Source organism: Camarhynchus parvulus, chromosome 14, assembly GCF_901933205.1.
Source record: "Camarhynchus parvulus chromosome 14, STF_HiC, whole genome shotgun sequence".
NCBI classification, from domain to species: Eukaryota; Metazoa; Chordata; class Aves; order Passeriformes; family Thraupidae; genus Camarhynchus; species Camarhynchus parvulus.
Genome location: NC_044584.1, coordinates 8,132,245 through 8,149,534, shown reverse-complemented (window position 1 = coordinate 8,149,534; position 17,290 = coordinate 8,132,245). Strand labels below are relative to the sequence as shown.

The window sequence follows — 17,290 nt, the reverse complement described above, 5'->3', positions numbered from 1 at the left end:
ATTTATTTCAACTTTCTTTTCAATGGTGCTAAGAATGTATGCAAATCCATTCATAATTAGGTTTAAAAATTCCATTTCATGGGATAATCAGACTTCAAAAAACTCAATTTTAGTTTTAATCAGATTTTAACAAGGATATTAAGTCCATTTCGTTCAGAAGAGGGAGAAACGGTGAATTTAACACAAAATGTATTCAAGCTTAGCCCTGGGAGATAATTAAATAAAATTAATTTGGCAAGGGTTGTCTGTAAATGGAAACGCTCCAGACAGCAGAGCAGGTTCCTGAAGGAAACAAAAGCAGTTCATTACTGTACAAACAGATACAAAGCTTATTGTTCAGACAGAAGAGAATTGCAGCTCCTCCACAACAGCAGGACAACCTGAGCCCTTGAGCTGCCTCTGACAAATGCAGCAGTGTGTGGAGGAGGAGAAGGTGGTTATTTCCTTCTTGTTTCAGCTAAGTCCCCACTCCCCTGGCACAGCAAGGAGGGAAAATGCAGGGGACAGCATATACAAACCTAACAATTCCAAATTACTAAGCACAGAAAATTATAAGAAACAACTTAGTGAGAGACAGCTCCTTTAAACTCTAAAAACCCACGTACAAACTTGAGGCTGTCAGCAAGATTCTTGCCAGATATGGTTCCATCAAATTCCATGTAATGATTTAGTCACACCATGGAACTGAATCCCAACTTAATACCAAAAGTATCCCATTCTCCCTGACTAAAACCACAGACTGATACAGATGCTAAAACTTTGGTAACTGTCCTGATGCTAGAATTCTTAAGGGCCAAATATTTATTTTGTAGCCCTTAAAACTTTAGACACAAAAATGCAGCTCTTTTAACATTGTATATCAGATGTCTCTGACAATTATTGACATCAGATGGGTACCAGAGTATGCAAGTCATTTCTGGTATACACTCAACTGTGTGTAGATTCAGATATTCTGGCTTAGGTTTTCATGATGTATATTGGTTAAGGGTTTACCTAAACTTTCCTCCAACATTGGGCATTTAAGGTTCAGCAGGACCCAGTGCTGGGCCATCTTGTTCCAGATCATGCTTTTATCTGGAAAGGCTGAACCTCGAGGTCCCTTCCAACCTGGTACTCTACAGATCTGAAAATCTGGTGACCTGGACACACCACCACTGAAAAGAACAGAATACAAAAACCAGACAGATATTTCTGGAACAGAAAAAGCTATTTTAACTATCTAACTACAGTCAAATGACATTGAGAAAGAGCATGTTTATCTTTAGCAGCTGTCACAAGCCATCCAGGCAGGAGCATGTGCATTTCCAAGACCTATGTCTATTCAATTAGGGGAAAAAAAAAAGCATTTTTTACTCTTCCTCTCTACCAGACTTGCAAATATATCACTTATTACAAAGCGCCAATTGCATTTCCCCTTGCCAGGTACTTGCAGACAGGTGAGCCAAAAGGTGTTGTGTGACCTTGACAAGTGGGCCAGCTCTCCAGAAGGCAGGTGATGCCTTTGCCAAAGTCACACTGGAAACCATCAAACCTAAATGAAAGGCTTGTCACAAAATAGGCTTGATGCCATCAACCTTGGCTGCTGCATTTGCAGAAAACCACCTGAAGCCACAGAGCTTTATCTCTGGGAGTACAAAGAGCATCGAGTCAAATGTCATTTGCAAACACAGTAGCAAAATTGAGTATAAAAAACTCATAACTAGGTTAAAGCTTCTTCTTCTAATGGAGCCAGGAGCAGAGCTGTGAAGTATTCCCAAAAGCTGTCCCAGTTAAAGCTGACTTGTCTAACTGAGGATGCAGATACTGAACATATTCTCAGTCAAAGCCAGACACCCCATTTCTGCCCTCCTTAGAAAAGTTAGCAGGATTTCAAGCCATCACTGAAGAGCTTGATGTGTATCACAGCAAGAGGATGACTGTTTCATTAAAACAGAAAATAAATCAACTTGGTCAGCAGGGAATTACTCAAGTAAATCCAGAATTTCATATTCCTTCCTACCCAAAAGATTTATCTTCCCTTTTACTACACTGCTCATATCAGAGTGTCTCTGGAAGACAGTTTAAACAAGTAATAAGAATTCAAAAGCAATTACAACAAGAACAACTTGTGCCAGAAAATGGTTCTTGCAATAGCTGCCCATTACTCCCTGCAGAGACACAGAAATTGTTAACTCTGCTGACAAGGGAGTAGAGAATAATGCAGAGAAAGGGAGTGAGTAAGGATTGAGTCCAAGAAGCACTAAAAAAGCAGAGAAGAGATGCTCAAAATGTGAATCAATACATTTCAAGAACAGACAAAACTCTGCCTTTTGCGGGAAGTTTGGGCTCTGTGACAGATGTCTTCTGCTTATATAGCAAGAGGCAGCAAAAGTTGAGAGCAGCTTCACTGCTGCAGAAGTTTCTACCACTCTGTTCAAAATGGATCATGCTCTCACATAAACACCATTCTGCAGGACATGACTTCATTAGAAAAAAAACACTTTGCTGCAAGGTGATGACCAAAATATGTGCAGAACATCTATTTGAAAAAATAAGCTTTGCCAATGCACTCTTAGAATTTTACATCAGTGGAAGGGAGGGATAGAAGGTCCCATGCACCTCCAGCTCTTACCTGTCTTGGCTAAGTGGGAGAGTTGGCATGTTTTATCTCCTTTCTGCTGAGCAGGCCTGGCTCCATTTCCTACAAGCTGCTCTAACCCCACTGAGAGCTGCATTTGAAAGCAGGAGCCCTGAGCTCTTATTTCAGGTATGCAGGTCAGCACTTTGAAAACAACCCCCAAGCACTGATTCTGGTGTTCACTAAACACAGGGACCCACTCAGCCCCCAACACCTCCCCATCTTTGCTTCCAGAATGGGAATCTTTCCAATTATCCCAGCCCCAGTGCTCTTGCCAGCCCAATGCAGTGTTTGCTCTCATTCAGGCAGCTCACTTCAGGCTGTGGGTTTTGTAGGTTAAGACAAAAAACACTTTTCATTTTGTCTCAAACACAAAAAGGCATCATTTATAGAAACAGCAGCAATTTAGGAAGCTCACTTCTAATACCTTACAACTTTGTTGAATATTGTTTCAAATAAGAGGGATTATAGCTGGAAGCAAAACATTCTTCTATTTACTCTACGCACACATAAGAGTTCCAAACTGCAAGAGTCTTTGCTTTTTAAAAGGGATGGAGGGCACCAACTGAAAATCTCTATGCTTATTTAAAATTCATATTGATGAGAGTTAACAAACTTTCTAAAAAAAAAAAATCTGCTTCAGGTCTTGCACTGGATTTTTCTATCTAGCCCAAGATAGCACTGACACTGACCAGAAATGGATGAGTAAATAATCCAATCCACCATGCTAATTTCCATGCTATGAGTTATTTTAAAATAACAAACAACACTTACATAATCACAGCTAGTTCAAGAGAACCTTGAGGCACTTATCACATTAATCTTTTAACTTACTAACATTTCAAGTTCACTGTGCCCTTTAAGAAATGTTTGAAAACATTGTGCTGTGCTTTTGCTACTCCAAGCCACATGAATTTTTCCCTCTCCAAGCAATGCATGGACAAAGGTATATTTGCAAGAATATTCCCTTTAATAAAGCAGCTTGTGAGGAAAGAGAATATAACCCAGGTAAAGATAAGCTTTCATCAAAAATATTCAGTGGGAAAGCAGTCCCAAGGGAGGACAGATTGGAGCTTCAGGACAAAGCTTACATAATATCTTCACAGGGCACATAAGCAAGCTTGTCAGAGCAGGAGCACTTTAACAATGCTGAAAAACTGAAGTACTGTAATGTTCATACATTTCCAATTTCCTCCTGCCCAAGTTGATGTTGCTATGCTGGCTGTTAGGTACAATTAAAACTGAAAATTAGACCTTTCCTGGCCAATCCAGCACAAAACCCCCTCACTGCACTGATGACAAACCAAGGCCAGATGATTAAAGCAGCCCCTTTCCAGCTCCCTCTGAAGCAGGAATCCGTGCTCCAGGCACTGATGAGGGTAAGCACTAACCAGGAGTGAGTCATTCTCAAAACACCATCAAGATAACCTGCACCAAAAACACTCAGAAAAGCTTCTCCAATGATACAAATCATATTTTGGTCTTATCAGCACTGACAGATAAGCTCTTCTTAATAGTTCAGTGCATTTTTCAGCAAACTGCTTATTTCTCAACATGAACAAGGGTCAGCTGCTCTCACACTTCATGTCTCTGTGTACAATTTTGTTCTGCATGGGCAGAAAGATGGACATGATCTGCTTTTACTCATTAAACTCCACTCCCCCTTCCCCACCTCCAGTTTTCAGAACCCTGGTATCAAATAAAGCCTGCAATTCCAAACTAAAATGTAAAACTGCCCCTCTTCCCATTCTTGAGTACATCCCCTTGTTTACAGATTGGCACATTCAAATCAAAGTGGGACTGAAAAGAACCTTCTAGTTTAGGTCCTGTCCAGTCCATTGCTATTATGAACTCATCTCTTCCATAACCCTGTGGAGCAGAAATTTGGATACCTTTGACTCCACTGGACGCTGCATTCAGAACTTTAGTCTTCCTAAAAGTAACAATCTCCTTGTAACTGCATTCATGGCAGGGTTGTAGCAATTTGATTTAAATGCCAGCGCAAGTCTTAAGGATAGCTGGTTCCTTTTCTCACCAGTATGGATCCTCCTTCCTTCTCCTGCCTTCTAGCCATCAATTTCCTGGCAGCAATTACATCTCCCACCAGACTCTGCCAGAGGCTGCTCCATTCCACACTCAGGAATGGCTCCCAGGCTCCTTCCAGCAGCCACTTTCAGCATCCCCCACCATCCTCCTCCACACTGGGTGACCAGAACTCTGAGCAGCATCTCCCAAGCCCCTCGAACACTTTCACCTCCGTGGCAATTTTTCTCCTGTGACTCCCCTGTGTGAGAATGAACAGTGATTTTAACAAACAGCCTTTCTGGTCCTTTCTACTGCATGTGCTACATTTTCCAAAAGAAGTTTGCATTCAGCTCCCAATTCCACGGAGCATTGTGCTTTGTTTCATTGAATTTTGTCCCATTTCTGCACTCTAATCCTCAGGGTCATTCAGTTCTGCATATCCAGCTTTTGTGTATTTATGAATCCTCTGAACTTGGCATCATTAGCCAAGTTTTATCAGCACACACCAAATTTTTGCACCAAAACCATTAATAGAAATACTAAATAAAGCAGATCCTGAGGCTAATCTTTGAGGAATTCTACTTATCCTTGCATTTTCCTTTCAACAATACTGAATCTATCCCTGCTTAAACAATTCTTATACATCCTACAATTCTTCTATTAATTTCCATCTTCTCCTCCATGGTTTATACTTTCCCAAGTGGTTCCTGTTTCAGTGAAGTTCAAAGAAATAAGATTTATTGTGATTTATTTGATAATATAATCAATTCTCTAGACAAAGAAAGCTGTTACATCAGTCTGGCACAATCCATCTTGGTATTCCTTGATCCAATGAAGAAGGGAGATTCCTTGCCCTGTAGCTAAAGGCCATGCCCAGGAGTACAGGGGAGCAGCACATAAGAGTTTGAATCCTTACTGAAACATTTTGTTTTGCTTCTGTTCAAAAAAGGTCTCTGCATTTAGTGAAGAGCTTTGAAAAAGACATTACTATGCTAAAACAAAATCATCCCCAATATGCATGTATGGGATGTGCATTTTTGTTTAAAAGTTTCCCTGCAAAAGCAAAACTTTGGGGGTAAATGAGGGATAATGCACTGCACATCTAAGGGCACATCAACAGCCCCAGCTTAAAATTTAGAGCTGAAATACTGAAAGATGCTAAAATGGAAATGGAAAGGTAAAATTAAAACTGAGCTGGAGATTATAGTGGTTATTGGGTTTTTGGAAACGATCAAATGATAGGCTGAATAAAAATCAAGCACAAGCATTTGAGCTGTCTGACAGGAGCAAACCATCCCCTTGCTGATTAGTCTCTGCTATTTAAATGATAATTTCACTTTAAGGCAAACAGGGCTGCCTAATGCAATGAAAGTGGCTCTTTAGAAGTGTCTGTATTTTTGAAAGCTTCTCCTTCACAGCAGAGTGAGCAGCAAAGTTGGAGCCATTTACACATAACATGGGTCACTACATGCTGCAAGGAGCCAAAGCAACTTTTACCCAACTGTTTTCCAACAGTGTCAAACAACACTGGCAAGAAATACAGCAGCAGCTCAAAATGGAGTGTGTGGCTGGTGAGCCCCCCATGGCAAATGAAACACCTGCTATGGAGCAGACAACACCAGCACACATTGCTAAATTACTCTCCACACAGTTCTTGGACTCAAACTACTGAAGTTCCTCAAATCACCTTTCAGCAAAGATGGACAGTGTGCTAAGCTATTGCTTAACAGCTTTTTCTGTCTCCAGAATGTCAGATCTGTGATCCTGGGAAGACAATCTCTTGAACTGCTCCCAGAGCTTTGAAATGCAAAGCAAGGACAGATATATTTTTGATCTGAGCTTGCTTACTTCTCACTCTGATTATCTGATTATACATTACAGCCTTGCTCTGCTTCAATGTCAGGTGCTCATCTGTTTTATTTTATACTCTTCCTATCTCTCCTTTAGCCTCTCAGAGTTATTACTCTGATATATTCAAATGGAAATAAAAGCATTAATGGCAAAGGAGAAAGAACACTAATATTTTTGAACATCAGAGATAAGTACAGCACTCTTTGGAGAAAATTAGTATCAGATAGGAAAGTCTGGCAGGAAGTTTTGCCCAGCATTTCAGTGAAAAACTGTAAAACACAGGCCTACAACACTTAAAGATAGCTATGAAATATGGTTGCTTTATTAAAACTAAGTGGATAAACCCCAAAGGAATGGGAGAAAACTAAACTCTGGTTAAAGCACAGATTTGACATCCACCTCCAAGCATCACATTGAAATGCATTCCTCCCAACACCCAAACATGGACTGAAAGTCTCCCAAAACTGCATCTGACTGCTCTGGAGCCTGGAGCTTCAGAATTGAGATGACAAAGCAGCATTTTCTCCCCATGAGGCACAATAAGAGTTCTGTCATGGAAAGCTAAAACCTAAAGCAGCGTGGAAAGTGAAGAATAATGTACATTTTAAAACAAGAGAACAGGATAATGAAGAACAAAAGAGCTTAGAGCAATACTCCAGCATATGCTGCATGCCACATTCAACAGGTGACAGCTTCCTCCATGACTTCTCTATGTAAAACTTGGTGGCTTGAGCACATGCACAATTAGTGTAAGAAAAGCACAAGTAGTTTTCTCTTTACACTTGTACCTCACTCTAAAGCCAAAGATGCCCTTTGGAACTGTTCAGGCACCTCCCCCTCAAGAAGATGTTAAACACTGCTGAGGCAGTGCTTTCATCTTTCACACATGCCAAGCCCTACAAATACTGAGCACGTAGCCTTTATTTCTGTATTTCTGTATAAACACAATGATTACCCTCATCATCCCTTCCACATCCCCTGCCCTGCTTTGGAACAGCACAACTATTTATGCACCAACACAGGAGACCTGATGAGGGAACAGATCAGGAATGGGATTGCTGTTTCCCATCCCAGACTGCTTTTTTTTTGCTCTGCAAGGACACCTATTTCAGTTGCAGACTTCACAGAACCAGAAGGTACCAGGTAGGAACAGAATATTTTAAGACAGACACTGGAGTCAGAAGCCCCAGGTGAGACAGGAATGGCAGAGCTGCTCTAAACTGGGACTAACTCATCTTGGCAGAACAATGCAAGGGAAATTCACTCAGTATTAATCCCTGTGTAGAAGCAAAAAGAAAGGCCTGTTCTGAGGGATTTGGGGGAATATTAGCAACCTGCATACACTGGCCCTCTTCAGAGGGTGAATTCTTCAGCAATTCCCAAATCTTCACCTTGAGTAGAAGGCAAAAAAGTAACAGCAAAATGCAGTGCCTATACAGAACAGCAGATAACCCATCCATGAGGTAAGCCTAGACATCATAACTATAAAAGTTTCTCTAAGAAGCACAGTGCTTTTTGGTTGTTGTTTTGGTTTTTGGTGCTTGTTTGTGGTGGTTTTTAATTACTTGTTCCCCCTACGCAGCATTTATCTCCCTACTGGGTACCCTGGGAATTCCCACTGTGAGGAGACAGTTTGTTTTACACTGGGAATCTTGTAAACAGCAGTCATGCAAATTTCAGTCTGTTCACAGATCATAAATTACAACTATTTATGAAAAACTAAGACATAGAACATGAAGCTTCAATATCCTCATACTATGCTAATCCCAATTTTCTCTTCCAATTAAGGACACAGCTCTAAAGCTGGGGGCCACCAGTGGCCAACCCAGACAAACCAAACTCCTCACCCTCCCTAACAGAGAAATTAGCACTGTAGTTCAGGGCAGTGGTACAGTTACAGGGGGGCAGCCAGCACCAAATGCTTTTAATTAGACTGATTTCTTGCTTGGTGACAAAAGACCACAGGGTTACAATAGGCTATCCCATAAAAATATTTGCTCCACTATGGAATGATCGTGCCAGAATTATGGCATTACTGGAACCAGCAACAATAACCCTCAGTCTTGCCTTGATTGGCTGCAGTTAATTAAGTATCCAGAGTAACATGAGTAATTCAAATTATTTCAACATGCACTACTTTGTATATCTGTCAACAGATTTTTTTTTAACCAGTAACTACTTACTCATAATGGACATTCAGAGAAAGACAAATTACTACCTCGTGAGAAAGGAAAAGATTATGAGCTTCATTCACTACTGCAAAGATATTCAATGCCTTGGATGGAAGAGAGTGCACAGTAGCTAAGCATAGTTAATCAAGATTCAAAAAGGAAAGTAGAGAACTCAAATATTCTCCTTTTTCTTCTATTCACTGAAAAAAAAGAGCACTAATCCACCAGTAAATGCAGAATCAAGAAATCCAATTCCCTTTCCCTCTCTCCCCTCCCTTCCCCCAGCTCCCAAAGCAGAATGTGCATAGAAGGACTTCCCGTACTGAGTGTAGCACCTGGGTAATTATGAATTACAACTGTGCAAACCACTGTACTAAATAGAGATGCTTGCCACTTAATTAAACCCTTTCTTAGAGAGGAAATGCATACACATTCACACTATCTCCTCTCTTAATTGGTCTCAGACACTGCAGGAAGTTAGTCCCCAAGATTTGTCAGGCAGCCAGCTCACAGATGTTTGAGAAAGAAAACCAGGTCAGCATTCCCAGGTTCACTTCTTTGGCTCGAGGCGACAGGTCAGCAGATCAGTGTCTGCTGTCTGCAGCTGGCAGCTCCACCAAGGGAAAATGGTTCCTCAGCACTGGCCCAAATTCCTGGCAAATTGCACTTCCCTTGGCAGGCCTGGCCTGGCCAGAGAGCTCCCCAAACAGCCACAGCAGCTCCAGGAGATGGCACTGCTGCAGCCACCTGCACTCACCCCAGAGGGCTCTGTGGGCACTCCCCAAACCCACACCCAGGGAACCCCAAGTGTCTCTGGGTCAGCCTCACACCATCAGCACAGGGGGCCAAGCCCTGCCTGACACCAGAACTGCAGTGGGATGTGACTCAGAACACCCAAACCCCTGAGCAGAGTCTCTGAGCTCCACACAAGAGTCCAAGCACACTTCTCTTCTCTCTGATACATCAGCTCCACCTCTAATTTCCACATTGTATTCCATGGCCCTTCAGAAAAAGACAGCTGAGATCCCCACAGTGGAAAAAGCCAACATTATTCTGAAAACTTGTATGAACAAAATCTTTTGGTTTTTCCCTACGCAGTACCATTGGAAAAAGAAAACAGTGCTCCAAAAAGGAAAGACTGATTTAAATAGGCCATGATCAATATACTTGATCACCAACATAAAATAACTCTGCTGTGTATACAAAGATCTTTAAGCCCAGCAGATGAATCTGTAAAAACTTTATACTCATTACTTCCTTTAAAAAACCACAAAGCAAAATAAGAAACAAACAAAAACAAACCCTATATCACACATTACTTTTTATGACCTCAAAAACAAAAAAAAGCTTGGACTAAAACTCCTCTGAAGCTGTTGTTTGTGGCCCACCTGGCAGTCTTCACCCACTTGTATGGCTCTTCTGCCAAACTCCAACCTTTCAAAATTTGCAATCTTCTGCCACTTATGGAATAACACAAAGACAAATTTAGCATTAAACCTTGTCAGCTGCTATCAGTGGCTATCAGTACCTTCAGTATCTGAGTTACTGCCTCAGCTTTAACAAATACCTGATGCACATCTTTTTCCATCACTCAGTACTCCAGGGTATATCTATTTATGGATAGCAAATCACTTGCTAAATTCATTAGAGGACAAAAACAATATCAACCAAACACAGACAAACAGCAGCAAAAGAGGCTTATTTAGATTAATAGCTCACAGAACAAGCACCCTCATTTTTTATTTGGGCATCCTCTACATGCTGCAGACGGGAAAGGCAGAACAATAACAGCACTGCTCTGAAAATGCAAATCTAAGGCTTGGGGATGGAGAGAAAAGAACCAAGCTGTGAAGAACTCCTACTAAACAAGACAAAATTAAGAATACATGGTGTAAACATGAAGTTTACAAAGTCAGCTAGAGAAACAGTTTCATATTCCATCAGAGAAATCTGCACAAACCATTTTCATACCAAGGTACAGCCCAGATAGTGGGCAAGGAGACGGTGAGTGCATGCGGGCAGCATGAAAGAGAGTTTAAAAGTTCTGCCGGCAGCAATTGCGAGTTTTCCTGAGCGCAGTTGCCCCTTCCCAAGGCTGATGGATTCACAGCGGGCTGAACCCCAGGCTGCAGCGAGCCCGGTCCTTCCCCTGCAGGAGAGCGGGCGCCATCTCGTGGGAGTTCTGAGCTTTGTCACTCAAACAAAGCCACTGCTGTCACCCAAAACCTGCCCCAAGTATTCTTCTGTTAAAATAGATTAACTGTTACATGTCAGTAGAGGAACTGCCTGGAAAATATCTCTAAGCTAATAGTCCAATGCTGAAAAAACAACCGAGCGTGTCACAATAAACATGGTTTGTCAGTGAAGATGGTCAACAACTCAATTACTCCAATACTGGATTTTGAAGAAATAGAAACTAACTACATCAGCACATCCTGGAGAGACAGAATACAAGAAGCTTGTTTTCTCAACACAACCCTTTCCTAATAACAGTCCTAAAAGAGCTGTGTATAACTATCCTTCTATAGGACACCAAAGTAAGTAAGACTTTCAACTCACAGAGCAAGAATTTAACATTTTGTGGGTTTTATCCCTTTACAGCTGAAACCAATTTTACAGCAGAAGTATCAAGTCAGAGCAACACATGACAAATGTATGAAAATCCCTGGCAGCATAACACTAACACACCAAAAAGACCTAGATCCACAATAAAAACCAGAGCTAACTACACTGCAAGGTAGGCAGGAGGAAGCTCAAGAAATCCAAAGGACATATAACTGAACACAAGAAAGAGGACATCGATTTATAATGTGTACACATGAACCATATATAGCATATATGATGAGTCCTATTTTATTATCTAGCTACTGTACAGCACAGGGATATTTTGCTATAGACTACAGCTGTCTTGGTTTCCACTGTTTATGAAGAGAGAGAAAGCCCAGGAGCTTACAAGTGGAATCCAGAACGAGCAAACAGAAGATTAGCCAGAGTCAACTGTTAATGAACTTGTTTTCCCCCCACAAGGTGAAGCATTATAAACACTCTTCCATTGTCACCAAAAAGAGACCAGTACTAAAAACAGTTGGATTACCACCACACTCCTGAAAGCTGCGCCTCCTTCCCAAGTATTATTACATAAAATTACACTGCAAGGGCTGATCATAAGCCAATCTGACAAAAAGCCTGCTGGGAGCAGGCAATCAGTGAACAGAAACCACTGAGAGCAGACACTGAACAAGCCCTGTGGAAGTGCTGGAGGAAATGAAAAATCATCCTCTGCTAAAACGCCACACACTGCATGCACTTCCCTTACATCCTCAGTACTAATGAAGAACCTGATAAGAAAAGATGAGAAATCCTAATTTATTCCCTCTTCCCTTTCTTATCTAGTTATTAGCAAACAGAACATTCCTCTGGCTCTTTGGGACAATCAGCCAACTTGTTCCTGTTTCTTTTCTACTATGAGATGGGCAATTAACTCTTCTCAAACTTTCACCAACAGCATTTTCCAGGATCCAACCAAGACAATGATCTCTCACCATCTTCATCACCTTCACAAAAATTAATGTAATTCATGCGGTAAGAAGTCTGAGCAAGAAAAGAAAAAGAACAATAAGGGAGGGAGGAGGAAATCATCTAGTCCCACTTGCTCCAATTGCATGAAAAGATGATCTTTCTCAAGAGCAATTCCCCTTTCTGTAGAAGGTGCCATTAATAGCACTAAACAATATGGCCCAATCACAAAACTAGCACTTCACAGTGAATATTCTGATTTTAAATGAAGGAGTTATTAGACTTCAACAGGCAGAATCACTTGGTTCCATTTCTCTCCTACTGTGAAATTACCTCGTTAAACCTTTAACAGCTTGAGGTAAGTAAAAAGCTTTTACTCCAAAAGGTTTTGTGAAAAGGGTTCCTACAATTTCTGTCCATACCTTACCATAGGAGACTTAGCATAATTCCATCTTCATCTAAATGTATGGATCCTCAGCAGATGCAGGAGAGAACCTCAAGCTTGCTACCTACCAGCAGGCCTCAGGAAAAGGTTTGTTATCCTCATTAAACAGAAAACACTGAGGAAATTAAGGGAGCTTTCCCAAGTGGGAACACAAGTATCTTTTACATGAAGCAGTGATGTGTCCAAACCATCTGTGCATTTCCAAACAATCCCAGCAGTGTGCAGACACAGCTCTGTGGCTGGGTGTGTGGAATGAATGGAATGGAGAAACAACTGGCAAGACGAGGTTCTGCTGCTCATGTTTTCAGCTTTGACTCAGTGTGAAAAGTGATCAATGCTCATATCAATTATTTACAAAGAAGCATCTCCTTTTCTCATGTAATAACACTGTAAATATTTAGAGAAAATAAAACAGTGTTGAAATATGGCACACAAAAGACTCACATATACACAGAAAACAATCTCAAATTCCACTATTTCCAGCTCCTTTTTACACCAGATACACAGGGACCTTAAAAAATCTGGTTCACTGCTCCAGATGTCAGGAGGAGCTGTTGAGTACCAGCACACAGACCAGATGGTGTTAGAAAACACAACTGGGGAGTGGCTTTGACAAAATAACTAAAATAACAACATTTCTTCAGCTGCTTTAGGGAAAGAAAGTCACAACATGATCTAGCAGCTAATTTTGATACTCAGATTCCAAGGGAAATATGTTTAGAACACTTTGCCACAAGTAGCATACATTCTCTTCTCTGGACATCTAAAATTCTTAGAAATTCACTTATTAAGCAAGTGGAATCTCTTAACTAAATAAAAATGCAGCTATACACAACAAGTTTCAAGAATTCAAAACTGATCCCCAGCCTCAAAGACATTACTCAAGGTGACTTGGTGAAAAACATTTCTTAGTTCCCAAAGTTACTTTAAAAACTCTGTTATTTTATTCTCTTCTCATATATAATAAAATGTACTAGAAGAGCTTCCACATGAAGAAGGGACAGAAAGTAAGCATGGCCAACACACTTAAGAGATCAGTCAGAAGATTAAGAGGAAAGGGCTTAAAAGTCTTACTTCCCTTCAGAGCTGTGAGCACATACCTGATATTTAAGCCAGTGCTCTGATCCAGTTTCTCCCAGCTTTGTAATTTTCCCAGAAGTTTCTAAAGTGAAGATTAAAAGTAGAGTTAGGCATAGACACATGTTCTAACAGCTCACCAGAGCTGTAACAAAACTCAAAACCAGAGTTTTCTCATAATCCTCCACGTAAAGTCAGTGGCATTCCTTCTCCTCCTGTGGATTTCCTGATCTTATCCAGCATTTTGGGTTTGTCATTCTGCAGCCCTGGGTACCAAGGTTCTTCACACACATGTTTGACACCACCATGTCTGAATAGAGCTTGATGCCAGAAAAAGCCTTTCCAGCAAAAGAAAGGTAAAAGAGAAACATCAAGGCTAAAATAGACACTATGATGAGATTATTCTGTACACGAAATCTCCAGCTGAACAGTAAATATCCCTTTTGCCTTTTCCACCTTCCTTGCCACAACTCCCCTCATGCTGACTTTCCAGTTTGGGAATGCCTGGTTCAAGTCCATTAATTAAAGGAGGTATCTTATCTTAAGTAACACAATACAGGCAGAGCGTAAAAGTCAGGACAGGCAATAGAGGAAACTCCTGTTCTGCTCATCCACCAGATGTTCCCAGCTCCTCACCTCATTTTCCAGTTCCACAGTCACTAGCTGTGCTTGGACTTTCTCATAGCGTTCCAGCTTTCTCTGAAGACCTTCCACTTCCTCTTTAAGCAAACCATTGTTTTCTTTCATTTCCCTGTGATGAAGAGAGAGACAATTACTACAGATTCATGCAACTCAATTCCCTTTCACAAACTTTCAGATATACAGGAATCCTACGGGAATCATGACATTCAACTGACTCACTTCTGTAACCTTCACAGCAAAGCCACTGCTACCAAAAAATACACTTTTATTGACATTATTTTTTTCTACTCTAAATACCATCCTAATTATGCCCAAACAAGCTGAAGTTTTGTGTCTGCTTTACTATTTGTCAAAACAAGGGTAACAAAAGACTCCAAACTCTGCTTTTCAGTCTGGCTGGAACACAGCAAGCAGTACAGACCTGGGCTTTGGAGCACTGCTTGGTTTTACTTCCTACTTTTACTTTTCCATAGAGATGTTCAAGGGTGAAATAATTCTGTACAAAAGCAAATGACCTTTAATCTCTTGGTACGTTCCAGTGTAGAAAAACAAGCATGAGAAAAAATTCCAAGACAAGCAATTTTAAATTATAATTAAATAATTACAAGACCAAAACCTAGGAAAATTACTTAATTTGAAAAAAAAAAAAACCTGGCAAGATGACTCATGTAATTTTTAAAAAAGACAAACAACAATAACAAAAAACACCCAAAACTTTAGGCAATTTATTTCATATTATATTTAATTTAATTTTTCAAATTGATTGCCGCTTTGACAATCCAGAAAGTCTACCATACCCAATGGCTATATCAAGAGTTTAGAAATTTAAACATGACACTTTCTAAACATTATGCTGGAACAACAGGCCTTTAAAACAGTGGTAACAATAGCTAAGCAAAACCAGTTCTTAAAGGAATGTTCAGCTCCTCTTTTCCCTACAGGAAATTCTTTCCCCAGTCTGTATGGAGTTCATAATTACATTTAAACATTGAATTTTCTTCTAACAATCCAAAATCACCACCCAGAACAATGAAGGCACATTCTGTGAGGCTCCTGTGTTCAAGAAGATTCCTCATATCCTGTCAGATCCTCTCATCTAGTAAGCACCATGACACTGCTCAATTCATAAGCAGTATTTATATGAAATACTTCTGAGCTTTCCCATGTGGAAACCCTAAACAGGGATGTAAAGTGCAGAAAGTGCAGGTGTAGTATGTACAGAAGAACACAACCCTCAACACCTGAGCCCTTCCTTCACCTGAAGTAGGTATTTTCCTCCCTGAGCTGGCGCAATTCACGCTCCATTTTTGGGAAACGAGCCAGTTCTGCCTTCATGTTCTTGACAATTACAGCATCATGTTCCTGCTGGGACAGCTTCTGCTCCAGATCCTCGAAGACATGGGATGAGAACAGGACAGCAATGAGTAAGTTGGAATTTGTAAGAGCTATTTCTGCATTGTACCTTTTAAGCTCTAATCAAGGACTGGAATGAAGTTGGAAGCGAACTCAGGAGGTCATGTGGTCCAATCCATGCTCAAAGAGGGATGACTCTTTTAGCACTTTTAACACCTGGGCTGGTCTCCTCTCTCTATACCTGCTCGGTCCAAGTTCACAACAAAAAAATCCTCAGTTACTCATTAAAATGATCCTCTTCTACCAACTGAACTAAATCTGTGATTTTCTTGTCCTCTATCCCTCCACCAACAAAGTGGGAAGCATTTCAATGGTCTGCAAGAATTAGGTACAGAAAGAGACAGAGAAGTGCATTTAAACATTATGGTAAATGTTGGCAAGTTTTCCACTAAAAACCCAAATTATTTAGGGCTGTGTTTCAGACTTATATCCTGTTTTCTATCTTTTCATTTCAATGGAGAAAGTCTCCTCTTGCTGGCAATCGGGTTGGTTTTACAGCAAGGCAGTGCCACTGTCAGCACTGCTCAAACCAAAGTAACTCCACATCTGCCTCTGCTAGGAAGACAGGACAAATTAAAAGGATAGACTCTCACCAACCTATGTGCTCATTTGGAAGCACAAAAAGCATCTCTACACTGATGTTTAAGATAGTGTAGTTTTGAAAGCTTTACAAGTAATTGCACTTTCTAAACACAACTGCAGAGGAAGGATTTTCTGGGAAGCAGAAAATAACTGCAGCTCATCACACACCATTTGAAAAAGATCACTCTAGAAGCAGTCTTTTGCAGAGCAAATTTGTGCTGTGGCACAAGATCAAAAAAAGCATTCCTACAGAGCACTGCTTAAGGATATAAATCACCTTTCTATAGAGAAAGCATGTTTTTTTCAATCAATTGATACAACAAAGGCAAAATGTCATTTACAGCTAATTGTGGATAGCCTGGTCCACCCAAGCTCAACTCTTGCTAGCAACCAACTCAGGTATTTATATGACAAACTAACCTTTAACTTCTGCAACAGCCCATTTTTTAAAAAGCAGTGTTCTGTTCTTCCACTGAAGGAATTAAAATCTAAAGCTTTATATAGGTCACAAAGTTTCTTACCTTAATCTTCTGTTCATACTCTGACAGTAAGGACTGGCTTGCCTGCAGTGTCTGGATTTGCTGACTTGCCTCCTGCCATTTCCTGTCAGATGAAGACACAAGAGGCACTTGAGCACCCAGAATTCAGGTACCAGAAACAAAAGTCTCTGACCAAGAGAGTCAAACAGCACTAACAAGGTAAATGTTACTCTTATATAACATTTGCTCTTTCAATCTCACACTCATATCACCTCCCTCCTATTTAGAGACAAAAATATCCATTCATTTTAATAAAGAGAAGCATATTGACAAAAATACAAAAAAAAAACAAGCCACTTAACTCTAAGAACAACAAATATATACTCAGAGTAAACAAAACTTCACAACTTAGAAATTGAAGAGCTGAAGTTAGCAAGCAAGGAAAAACATTTCAACTAACTTCCAATTACCC

At 40.5% G+C, this 17,290-nt stretch overlaps 1 protein-coding gene across 2 annotated transcripts in view; it reads right to left on the bottom strand.

Moving 5' to 3' along the window:
- The window catches only part of MAD1L1 (mitotic arrest deficient 1 like 1), a 351,010-nt gene that overhangs the window by 327,686 nt on the left and 6,034 nt on the right, over window positions 1-17,290 (bottom strand). The window contains exons 6-9 of one of the 2 annotated variants that reach the window (XM_030957926.1): window positions 16,861-16,942; window positions 15,603-15,733; window positions 14,339-14,453; window positions 13,726-13,787 (exon numbers count right to left, since the gene is read on the bottom strand). In XM_030957926.1, coding sequence (XP_030813786.1) covers window positions 13,726-13,787; window positions 14,339-14,453; window positions 15,603-15,733; window positions 16,861-16,942 — 390 coding nt within the window. Of the gene's footprint in view, window positions 1-12,607; window positions 13,045-13,725; window positions 13,788-14,338; window positions 14,454-15,602; window positions 15,734-16,860; window positions 16,943-17,290 lie in introns of those variants that run through there. The other variant, XM_030957927.1, reaches the window with a different exon arrangement.